At 35.4% G+C, this 12,589-nt stretch overlaps 1 protein-coding gene across 2 annotated transcripts; it reads left to right on the top strand.

Moving 5' to 3' along the window:
- The first annotated feature begins 1,432 nt into the window (after positions 1–1,432).
- Positions 1,433–11,887, top strand: LOC132092766 (transcription factor Maf-like). 2 transcript variants are annotated; one of them, XM_059499153.1, is made up of 5 exons: positions 1,433–1,600; positions 3,119–3,868; positions 7,692–7,967; positions 10,070–10,285; positions 11,439–11,887. In XM_059499153.1, exons 2-5 carry the CDS (start codon positions 3,281–3,283, stop codon positions 11,586–11,588), a joined length of 1,230 nt encoding a protein of 409 aa, XP_059355136.1. In that variant the 5' UTR covers positions 1,433–1,600; positions 3,119–3,280; the 3' UTR covers positions 11,589–11,887. The 2 variants fall into 2 exon arrangements, with proteins under 2 accessions (XP_059355136.1, XP_059355135.1); XM_059499152.1 differs by having other exon boundaries at positions 3,113–3,868.
- Positions 11,888–12,589: the final 702 nt, after the last annotated feature.

Genomic DNA, 12,589 nt, shown 5'->3' with positions numbered 1-12,589 from the left:
TTAGCAGCTTGTAGTTTCCCCAGCTGTTCCTGATATCCTTTGAGAATGTTGCTTTTGTACGCAAATGCCGCTTGCAAATTGGAAACTTCCGCTGGATCCATCGGGGCAAAGTGTTATGTAATGAGGCTGAGGCCGTGTTTGGATCCATGTGCAGATGTTTATTAAAATCAACAGCGACCAAATCCAAATCAGTAGGCAGAAAGTTTCAGATGTTTCCACTGAACATAGTATAATAATTTTCAGTCCCTTTTACTGATTGATGTGCTGTTATGTATATAAAAAAACATATAAACTGTTAGATATATAATTTTATTGTAATGTCTGTTTTAAAAATTCCAAGATCCACTGAGAAATTCTCACATGTACGCTTGTGTCTAATGTGTGTGTCAGAGAGATTACATTTATCACGGTATTACTCCCAATGTCTAAATCAGAATTACTCAGACATTATTACTGTGTTGATTCCTCAACGAGACATTATTACGACATCAGATTAACAACTTTAGCCCCCCAGGATCCCTAAAAGTGCTAGTTTGGCAATTTTTGCCCACCACTTAACCTCTGCAATTACACTGAGTTTAACACACCAAGCCACAAGACAATGTATTATTACTGTATCTAAATTACTGTGAATTTCAGGGTACTTTCTGATGTATATATAATTCCACAAAATTACTAAAAATAATAATAATAATTCTGCAATAGGCAGAATTTGTAATTATATTACAATAAAGTCTTGCTACAGGACAGTTTTAAAATCCTGAATGATTTCCTTTTGGGTATTGTTCTAAAAGATCTAGTTATATAATATACAATAAGAAAATCTAAATCATTTTTCTACTATTACAATTTTTGCATACTTTTACTGACCCTTTATCTAATTTTTCCTGACCATCATTTTGAAAAGTCAAGAGTTGATGTTTCAGTCACTGCACTAGGTGGCAGCATGTAATGACTCTTTGATTGCTGTGAACCAAAGGAGCTCATCAGTCTGTCTGTTGGCTCTATGAATATTATAATAAAACCTGGTCTTGTCAGACATATGTGTATATACATGCAGGTGTGATGGGTCATGTGGTTACTCCAAAGCACCTGTAAATTCATGTATACATTTCCGTTTTCAAATAAATTTTCTTTGTTTTAAGTTTTGTATGTCAACTTTTTAAATCCTAAAGTAATGGATTTGTAAAAGTACTTGTCTGCTTTATTGAAAAACTTTTTCTATTGGTAGTTTTATAATTAGATTTCTTATTTTATCATTTTACAGGAGTAAATTTTAGATTTTTTAGTATAAGTTGATTGGTGGAAAAACTACAGGAGAGAGAGAGAGAGATCTATAGATAGATATAGAGATAGATAGATGGGATGGATGGATGGATGGATGGGGATTTAGAGCGGGGGGTCAGAGGGGGAGGGCTGGGGCACTGTTAGTGGCAATCAGCACCAAAGTGGCTCACACACATTCACACCAAACATATGCTCTCACATTGACACACACACACACACACACGAACACACACACTCATATACACACACTGGCAGGAATCAATCTGTCAGTCAATACCTCAGGATGTGTATGAGCTGTCTACATGAACACACGGTAAGAAACATGGACATATTAAAACAAACGTTTTCTTCTGTTGTCTCTCCATTTCTCCCTCTGTCTCTCTCTAGTCATGCTAGTTTTATCCTGACACTCTTTTTTATTCTCTTTTGTTCTCTTTTGTATTCCACTCTCAAATCCTCTCTTTTCCCACTTCATCTTCTCTTATATTCTTCCTATAAAATTTAAGAAAAAACAATTGAAGATTAACTGTTCTCTCAGCTAAAATAATTATTTGAATAATGATTGTTAAGACTTAAAAACTATTTTATAAGCTTAATGACAGGCATTTTAATGCTAAGATGTCAGTTAAAGTTGGAGTTATAAATGAATGTTTAATAATACAATGATTTTAATCTATTAAAACTAAACACTTTATATTCAAGTCTGTAGATTTTTAGTAATTAGCAGTGTTAGTAGATTTTAATATAGCCTCTTAAGTTAAGGTTGTCTACTTGGCTTAATATTAAGTGAAACCGATTTTTTCATTATTTAAATTTCAGTACATATTCATTTCAAATAATTCATGAACGTTATCAGTTATTAAAATTAATTCCCGCCTAATCTCATGATGTTACTGTCTTTTCTTTTTAAATTTTTTTGTTATTTTTTATTATTTATTTTAATGACAAGATGTTAAATTGTTTAACATAAACCTTGGCAATATTGGAATTTAAATTTGGAATTATTTGAAGTTGTAATTACTTGAAACCTAAAATCTTTCTTTATTATTTTATCTTCATATTTATACTTTTTAGTAGATTGAGTTTATGGTCTAACCATTTAGGTGTGTCTCATTGCTTGCTACCATATGAAGAATATGTAATAAGAATTTTTATTTTATTTTATTTTTTTATTTCAACATACGTATTCTCAGTTCCTAAATATGTAAACTGTGTTGTCTCATGATGCATAGTCTTAATTTTTTAACACAAAATTATTTGAATGTTTCCTTTTTTGGGTAAATAAAACGTGTTTATTTTTGCCAGTGTCTTTAGTGAATACTTTGATCTGTATTTCATCAGTCCTAACATTAAATATTATTTGAGTCATACATTATAACACTTATGTTAAGGAGCAATTGTTCAGTGGAATAACTGGATTGATGGTTTAAGGTTATGGGATTGGATTTAGGCATTTCCACTATTAATCTGAAACTGTTTGCAACCCATAAATCAATGGAATACATAACTAGCCAATAAATGAACAGCCGTTTATCACAAATGTGCTGTAATGTTACATAAAAATGTATGTGTTACATTGTTTATTTTATGTATTAATTATTTAACAAAGGTGTCGTTATCAGCCTTTGCTGTAATATCAGGCCAGTCTTTGGAATCTTCATGTCTAATGTGGCATAACCTTCTAGTTCCTAGTATGTTAGTCATTACCTGCTAATGTAGTCCCACTGTTATTGGTTGCAGATTACCATACAGTATATATACTGTATTGCTGGAGAAGACTGTGGATGCCTAATCACTATTTTTTCTCTCTCTTTCTCTTTGCCAGTTTCAGATGATAAAACTGGAAGCCTTCAGTTCAAAGAAATAGGAATTTTAACAACAGAGTCTAATCTGGCACATTATTGTTTTCATCTCTGTTTAAAAACTGAAGTCTGTTGTTGTTCGCCTTGAAAACTCAAAGACAACAGCTTCCATACTTCCTGTCGACACAGCAATGTCTTCATCTCTTCCGCTACCCTCTTTGCCCCCAAGCCCCCTGGCCATGGAGTATCTCAATGACTTCGACCTTCTCAAGTTTGAAGTGAAGCCTGACACACCTCCAACCTGCCTATACCCCAAACCAGGCATCCATCAAGAGTCGACCGGTTCTCCGTATGCTCCTCGCCCTCCTCCTTACTCCAGCCTCAGCTCCAGTCCCTACACCTCCCTTCCTCCATCACCCACGCTCAGTGACGGACACCCACCACCATCTGCATCCTCCTCTTCATCCTCTCTCTCTTTTCCGTTGTCCATCTCCACCGGGTACATGTCAGGCCAGAGCTCCGGCTCTCAAGAAAACCTGGACGAAAGCCCAGCCACTGGAGGCCCCACGGCGTGTTCAAACCCGACCTCCTTGGAGGATCTGCTCTGGTTGGCTGCATTGCAGCAGCAGTTCGGTGGGGAGCCCGGAGGTGCCGCGTCTCTGCTGGGAGCTCTTGGAGGAGTGCAGGATCGAGGGGACCGGGATCGAGGAGGGTTCCTGGGTTGTGAGGATGCAGTGGAGGCTCTTCTAAACTCTGCTGCGGCCGCCGTAACTTCACAGGTAAGATATTTGGAGCATGTATTTGTTTGTGTTAGGCCCAATCAATTGAACACTAAGACTCAATTTTATACACCATTGCAATTTTAAAAGTTGTTGAAAAACACAATTCACTATGTGAGAACATGTTGCATTCTTAGCATACAGTCAAATGTGTAGACTTTCGAAGTAGGGTTGCACGATTAATTGCATGTGATTGCCATGCGTGTCTCATAAAGCTGGTTCTGTGATTATCAGCAAATGTCTATCATCTGCTTTCAAATGGAGCGGCACTTACTACACAGAGCCGTAGTTCACTGACAAGCTAAGCAATATCGCATCATAATCGCAGATGATTCCTATTCGGTTATGAACACAATATTGAATAGCTTGTCAGCAAACTATGGCTCTGTGTAGTAAATGCTGCTCCATTTAAAAGCAGGTGATAGACATTAACTGCTAGTCACAGAACCGGCTTTACTGACGAGACATGCATGACAATCACATGTGTGCCCGAATGCAGGCGGTCCACATATGCACTCTAGACAGGCTCATCTTAGTTCAGTGTCCGCACTATTATTCTTCAGAAGTTTCGTTTAGGATTATTCACAGATGAAAATGTTTTTGTATTATTTTAAACTAAAGTTGAAGCCCTAACACAAGCGCTTGTCAAAGCAGGTGTCTATTGTTGTTGCAGTCTCTGGTATTTTGTTGTTGATGTTGCTTTGTCTTTTTAGTTTTGGCCCAGGTCAGTGTTACCATCTTGTGAAATAAATGATTAGTGCTAAACAAGTCCAATGTGCATGTGCAACTTGTGCGTACAGTGAGTGTATGTATGGTTATGAAATGGTGACGAAATCTGCGTCGTGTACACTGTACGCGGAAGTATGATTTGGGCTTTAGCATTAAATTAGCATTAATCATCTTCTTTGGTCCAACTTCTTAGTAGGGTAATATACTGTTATGGCAGAGCAACAGTTTGAAAAGAATCTTTCAGATACACCCCACTGTGCAAAGTTACGTCCAGTGGACGTCTTTTTATGTCTTTGCAGATGTTGAAAAGACGTCCACTGAGGAGCCAGAATGAAAGTTTTTATGACGTCTTTTTTTGACGTCTTCTGTACGTCCGATTTAGACGTTCACAGAACCTCCTTACAAGGTTAAAAACTAGTTCAAAAGTGGTCAGCGGAAATATTTCAAACATCATTTAAGGTTCATTTAGGCATAATTTATACTGTTTCTGGACCAAATCAACACTCTCAGGATGCGTTAGATTTAGATGTTATTTCAATGTAATTTCCAGACACTGTGTTTGTCCTAAAATCAAGAAAATAAAATAATCTTCATGAAATAATGAAATAACTGATGATTGAGACATTAAATCTCTGAAGATCTCAGCAGAGGAGGATCAATTTACATCATTTACATCAACATCATTTGAAGTCACCATTGTGGTGGACAGTGTTTGGTTTAGTTGGGATCTTGGTCCTCATACTTCTTGTGTTAGCTTGTCTTTGGCTGTTGTAACTGTGTGTTATAAAACACTCTTATTGTGGCAGATAGCAGTGAGCTCAAATGCTAACATCTTGCTTTTAATGGTAATTAAACTATAGCACAATAAGTTATTAATGTTTTGTTGCAACTATGTATTTATTTTCATGGACAGACACCTTGTAGAAATAAAGAATGTACTTATTTAAAAAAAAACACATCATGTAGTCACACAAAGACATCAAGATTGTGGATATGCATCACATCAATGGTGACAATTAATACAAAAAAGTCTGGAAAATAAGGATGAGTTTGTGCTATGAAGCCGTTTTGATTGTCACCGTTGTTGTGATGCATATGCTAAATCTAGAAGTCTGTGTGTGTGAGTACATGATGCTTTTGCTCAAAATATTTCAAACGCATGCATTTGGTCTAACTTCAAAATAAGCATTTTGCTCTTGGTGACTGTACTGTAGAGTCAAAAGGTTTAGGAGATATATACAAACAAAACAACACTTATTTCATAACCTCAGATACTTGAAATGTGATGACTTTATCATTACCAGCAAAGAGCTGATAATACCTGAGCTCTCTTAAATTTGTCTTTCTTTGCTACAACAACAGTGTTTCACAAACACACAGTTATAACAGCCAGAAACAAGCTAACACAAGAAGTATGAGGACCAAGATCCCAACTAAACCAAACACTGATCACCACAATGGTGACATCAAATGAATCAAATATCAACATTTAAACCTCTGTTAATTCTCAATAAGAGCTTCTCTAGATGTCTCACAGAAATAAAGTCAATCTAATGATTCCATGTTTGTGGAGATGTTTGATCCTCCTCTGCTGAGATCTTCAGAGATGTAATATCTTTGATTTGCAGTTGATTTTACCACATGCTCAATCATCAGTTATTCCATTATTTCATGAAGATTATTTTATTTTCTTGATTTTAGGACAAACACAGTGTCTGGAAATTACATTGAAATAACACGAGTCTAAATCTAATGCATCCTGAGAGTGTTGATTTGGTCCAGAAACAGTATAAATGATGTCTAAATGAACCTTAAATGATGTTGAAATATTTCCACTGACCACTTTTGAACTAGTTTTTAACCTTGTAAGGAGGTTCTTTAAACGTCTAAATCAGACGTACAGAAGACGTCAAAAAAGACGTCATAAAAACTTTCATTCTGGCTCCTCAGTGGATGTCTTTTTAACGTCTGCAAAGACATAAAAAGACGTCCACAAGACGTCAACTGGACATAACTTTGCCCAGTGGGACAAGCTTCTCTGTCTCCCCACTGAATATAGAGGTTTGTCGCCTCTACAGCAATGAAAAAGGAAGTATTTAGTAGCTGTGTACAACAAGGCAGTGTGTCTTCAAGGCATTCCTGTTGCATTATGTAAATCCTGCAGTTTTCAGTTCCAACACACCTGACTGAATTTTTAAGTACTCCTGAAGACCATGTATACATATAGAGTTTGCTATAGAGCTTAGCACTAACCAAGCAAGCACACTTTAACCAGTTAATCATAATCTGCCGATCATAAGGTATGTTTCCATCCAAAGCTGTGAATTTAACCTTTGTAAAAAAAAATTTAATTAGCATAACAATTTGTAAATAAAGGACCATATCCATCCCATGTTTTCATGTGTGAAACTGGCTCAGAGTATTAACAATAAAAATGTAAGTGCAACCAGTAAAGCATGTCGCTATTTTTTTTCTACATAGTGAATTACTTGCGCCTCAGACGAAAGTGTGCAGATGAAACACAATAACAAACTGTGTCATGTTATCTTGTGTTTGGAGGCAGATGATGTTTGGGAATGCAATCTTTGTGAGACAGTTCTGGAAGGCAATTATACAAAATCATTTTGATATTAAAAGAACATTTGTGATGAGATTGGTCTACTGGTTCATCCACGCATTCAATCACATGATCTGTTAATGCAAATCACATGAGTTTTTTCTTCCACATCAAGGAACTTATTCTGTAAATGTATTTCCATCGTAGGTAATGTGCATGTTTTCTTATCTTATAAACCAGTGGTTCTCAATCATGGTTCTGGAGCAATAGCACACTGGTCATTTTGAATGGTCTCATTTATCTCACACCAATTTCAAGTCTTGGCGTTTCTACTAATGAGTTAATGACCTGTATCAGGTATTTTTGAATAGGCTAATATACAAAATGTGCAGTTTTTTTCTCTAGGAACAGGGTTGAGAACCACTGGCCACAAGAACCACTGGCCAAAGTATTTTGCCTAAATGTGCCATTTTCATTGCAATTTCCTTCAAATGTGCTCTTTTGTAATCTCTTTGTATCTCCTCCGCTCTTTCACAGTTCCCAGTTTTGTCTCAGAGTTCAAGCAGCAGTCACATGGGTGACTCCAGCAGTGACAGCGGTGCTGATGTTGTTCTTAACAAGCCGTCAGACATGTGTCACCACCCGATACTAGTCGTTTCTTCCACCCCTCAATCTCTCTCCAATGTCAACACATCGACCAGTCCCTTTTCACAACCCCTCAGTCCACAGAGCCGCCTCCATCACCCACACCATCCAATGCAAGGCCATTATCATCATCATCTTCATCATCATCATCATCTGCAAGTCACCCAGGTACTTGGCCATGAACATGGCCATGAATGTGTATTTACTTTATTTACACTTAAGTGGCCTTTTATTTCATTAATGGTGTAATTCACCCAAAAATTACAAATATGTCATCATTTACTTATCCTTAATTTGTTCCAAACCCTAGTTTCTTTCTTCTGTTGAACACAAAAGAAGATATTTTGAAAATCTTGGTTTTCAAACAATTGCTGGTAGCCAAATATACAAAAAAATGCTATGGAAGTCAATGGGCTATACCAGCAACTGGTTACTAACATTCTTCAAAATCTTTAAGAAAGATATTAATTAACATCAGGGTAAGAAAATTATGAAAATGTTTTCATTTTTGGGTGAACTGTACCTTTTTAATTTTACATTATCCGCATTTTTTTTTTCTTTAAACATAATTTGAAAATATGAATACATTTCAGCACACTTTTTCTCCATAAAAGTTTGCATAAATTCAGTAAGAATGCCTTGTTTCACATTTTGATCTACAAATGATTAGTAAAGTTGTTTTGAAGCATGTTGAAAGCAATTTGATGGATGCCTATTTCTAAATGTGGAGCAGTACGATCAGATTATGGTAATATCTACTATTATTGTGATGTAATCCTGATCACTGTCACTTACACTCAGTCAGATTATGCTGTATGAAAATGTACTGTCAAAATCACTCAAACTTACACAATCACACACACACACACACACACTCAAGCACACAGTACACCTCTAACATAGGCTAATCTACAAATTACACACAAAGCTCATACGTTTTTTGATTTATTATTATATTATCCAACGTGTTATGTCATGAGAAGAAACAGAACAGTCATAAAGAAATGTTAATTATTTAGTTGCAAATACTTAGTGTAGTATTATGAAGCTTTATGACTTTTGTGTCACTACTGGAATTGTGTTCAAACCACTTGATATCAACAACATGTACAAATTCATATGTATGTATTTTCAGTGAAGTAGTGTTGGTTGCAATTGAAATTGTCAGGAATTTACAAGATTAAAGAGTATAACTTTATAAGAAGTTACTGTTGTCAGAAATTTACTGTGAAATCAATGCATGCTGGGTCATTTTCTCACAAATGACTGTGAATGAATGGCAGAATGATGCTAACATCATAGTAATTTACTGCTCTTGTTTTACTGTGAATTCACATTAAAAAGTTATAAAACCACTGTGAGAAATGTAAATGTACTACTGTAATTGTTTTGAAGTCACCATAATGGTGATTAGTCATTAGAATTTGTTTGTGCTCTTTGGCCTTGCATATTCAAATTTCTGATCTAGTCATGTCAGAAGTGTGACAAATGAAAACATTTGTTAAAATGATGATAAACTTCAATATGAAATAAGACAATTTCCTGACTCTAAGATAGTCTAACTTTACTAAGCAAGAACATGAAGATTATTATAAAATAACCAACACAAACTGCTACCAAACCAAAAACAAGTTTAATATCGCAAATAAAACTAAGAATTAAAAACTCAAACAGACAAAGCTTATAAGCAGAAGAACACCAACTCCATGGTCAAACACCAGTCCTGTTATGGGGGTGCTTTTTCTGTTACAGGAAGTGGACATTTTGCACCAAATACGACTTTTGGGGTTGAATAATTTTGAACATGAATGTTTAGTTTTTTTTTTCTTCTACAATATCAGAATCACTCAAATGGATATATTAGTAAACATTCTCTAATAGTTTATTGATGCCTTTGTTGAATCGCTTTAATAAAATATTGTTATTTTGCAGAATAATTTTGATTGCAACTGTATATCTGATCATATATCTGTTGTTGATATCAGCTGGTTTGAACACATGCCTAGTAGCACCAAAACAACAACAACAACAAAAAAGCCATGGGGCAAGACAAACTACACGGACAAACAAACAAACTAAATTAATCATACTTCTACATGACTGTGGTGTTTTCATCTCACTGTACAATACATCAGACATTTCAACTGCTGTGTACTAATCATTTACCCATTTCATACATGTGTGTTTGATGTAGCTTTGATTATCATGAACACAGGTAGGGTCCATTCTGTGACAAATCTCTCAGACTTATCTTTTATTGTCTCTTTCAGTGTGGGGTGGATGAGCGTTTTTCAGATGAGCAGTTGGTAAATCTGTCAGTCCGAGAGCTGAACAGACATTTGCGTGGGGTAAGCAAAGATGAGGTGGTCCGTTTGAAACAGAAAAGACGGACGCTGAAGAATCGCGGTTACGCCCAGTCCTGCCGTTACAAACGACTCCAGCACCGACACGCGCTTGAGTCCGAGAAACACATTCTCACACAACAGGTACACTACACACACACACATATATCAGGAACTGAAATTAGACAAATACAACAACAAACAACAAAAGTCAATTATAACCAGTGCTGGGGAAAGTTATTTTGGTAACACTTTATTCTGATGGTCCCTTTTGAACATTCCGTTGACAATAAATAACATTGCACCTACATGTCTACTAACTCTCATCAGAGTATTAGTAGACTGCTTAATATCTGCTAAATCTTTAGTGTCATGTTCTCCCAACAGATATTCTACTAACTATAAGTAAATTTGCAAGTACATGTCAACTTATTCTAACCCTAACCCTATCAGTCTGCTAATACTCTAAAGTGACATGTAGGTGCTACGTTACTTATAGTCAACAGAATGTGTTAAAGGGACCATCAAAATAAAGTGAACCCATTACTTTTAAAAGTAATGGATTACAATATTACGTTACTCCCTAAAAAAAAGTAACTAATTGCATAAATTTTTTACTATTTATGGAAAGTAATGCACTGTTTTACATTTGCGTTCCTTTTTTTTTGTTGTTCATCTGGTCTGGGCTTGCTTGTTTATTTTAACATAAAAAAGTAAACATTTTGGCAATTGTAAATGCTCTTTGACACCAAAAGTGAAATTAATAAAAAGCTCAAAAAAAGATTCTGGATTGCATGTAGAATAGGACACTAGAGAAGAACGTTCTAAAGAATAAACACAAATGCGATGTTTATCCAAAGAAATGTTTGCTTAATAGTATAGTTGAATTGGATCATACATGTTTTGGTTCTATTGCCCGTTTTTGTTTTCTGATTAACTAGTCATCACCTGTTCATCATTTGACTTCTATCACCCTGTGTATCGTTCAGTTGGTTTCTGGTATTGTTTGTGTGTAAACACGCTGTTATGTTGCCTTCTCGTATTCGAATTCGAAAAGTAATCTGATTACATAACTCAGAATTCTTTTAATGCGTAACTATAATAGTTACTAGATTGCTGTATGTAACTCATGTTTCTTTTAATGCGTTACCCCCAGCACTGATTATAATACAGTAAACAGTTATAACAGAACTGTCTTCCAAAACCTAGTGGACAGCATTTCCAGACATTATTTGTAGTAATCAAATAGTTTTTAGTATTTCAAACCTGTGATTTCTCTCTGTTTTGGTTCCTCTAGCTGGAGCAGCTGCAGTGTGAGCTGTCTCGTGTGTTGAGAGAGCGAGACACATACAAAGCCCGTTACGAGAAGCTCATCAGTTCAAACGAGACTCAGCCTTCTCATCCCAACACCTCGCCTTCTCCTACTCCTCCGGATTACTTGTTGTGACAAAATGAACATTGGACAGAAGAGAATTGAAGGAGAGCTGATTATTGTGATGGGTGAACGTAAATTCAAAAGAGCTGTGGCTACAACTCAACTTAAAATAAGCTATTTACCAAAGCGGGTTGATTGTGAGGTGGACCTGGATTGTGAAATAATGGCTCTGTGTCGTGCTACTGCTGATGGGATTGCGTTTTTGCCCATTGTGAGCTTGTATAGCACCAACATGGTTTCATTAGCATTCATAGGTATTCATACCTAAAGGGCTTCTAACACATTTATGTACATTTAGATAGACACTGAAATACAAAAAGCATTTTACATATGTACAATGAATTATTTGAAGATCATAGAATATTGAATTAAAGGACTGAGTAGGGTTGTTTTATAATAAATAAGATTTATTAAATATGTTGGCTGTTTATTTATTTAACACGTTTACAGTTTTTTTGGTGATCAACTTTTTTTATTGTTTTTGATTCAACAAAACCACATTCATTCAAACAAACAGAACAAGGAGCAACAGACATATCAATATTTGTACAATCTGAAATAAAACAAAACCGTGTACAGTTCTTGAAATTATAATGGTTTCATTCTGTTCTCTATGAATCAATAAATAAGTAGCATTAAATACTTGTTTATCTTTGATGATTCAGCCACGGAAAGCCTGCATATGACTTAAAGGGCCATCATTCTTAAACATATATTCTTTTGTATTCAGAAGAACATACAGGTTTAAAACAACTTCATGGCGAGTTAATGATGACAGAATTTCTATTTTTGGGTGAAATATCCCTTTAAGAGTTAGGATTACTTTTATTACAGATTTCGCCCATACAGATTTCGTTTACGGATTCATTTGACATGAAAAAGGGATTTTCCTTCATTTACCAGTATGTAAAAGTCAATGACTATAAAACTTTTTTCCTATGAAGGTTTTTCCAAAGGGAAAAAAAAACATTTACATTCTAGATGCTGTTAATATTGATATTGTACAGCTTTGG

This window comes from Carassius carassius, chromosome 18 (assembly GCF_963082965.1).
Source record: "Carassius carassius chromosome 18, fCarCar2.1, whole genome shotgun sequence".
In the NCBI taxonomy this organism is placed as follows: domain Eukaryota; kingdom Metazoa; phylum Chordata; class Actinopteri; order Cypriniformes; family Cyprinidae; genus Carassius; species Carassius carassius.
The sequence above is the reverse complement of the archived record's forward strand: the minus strand, read 5'-3'. Positions and strand labels throughout refer to the sequence as shown.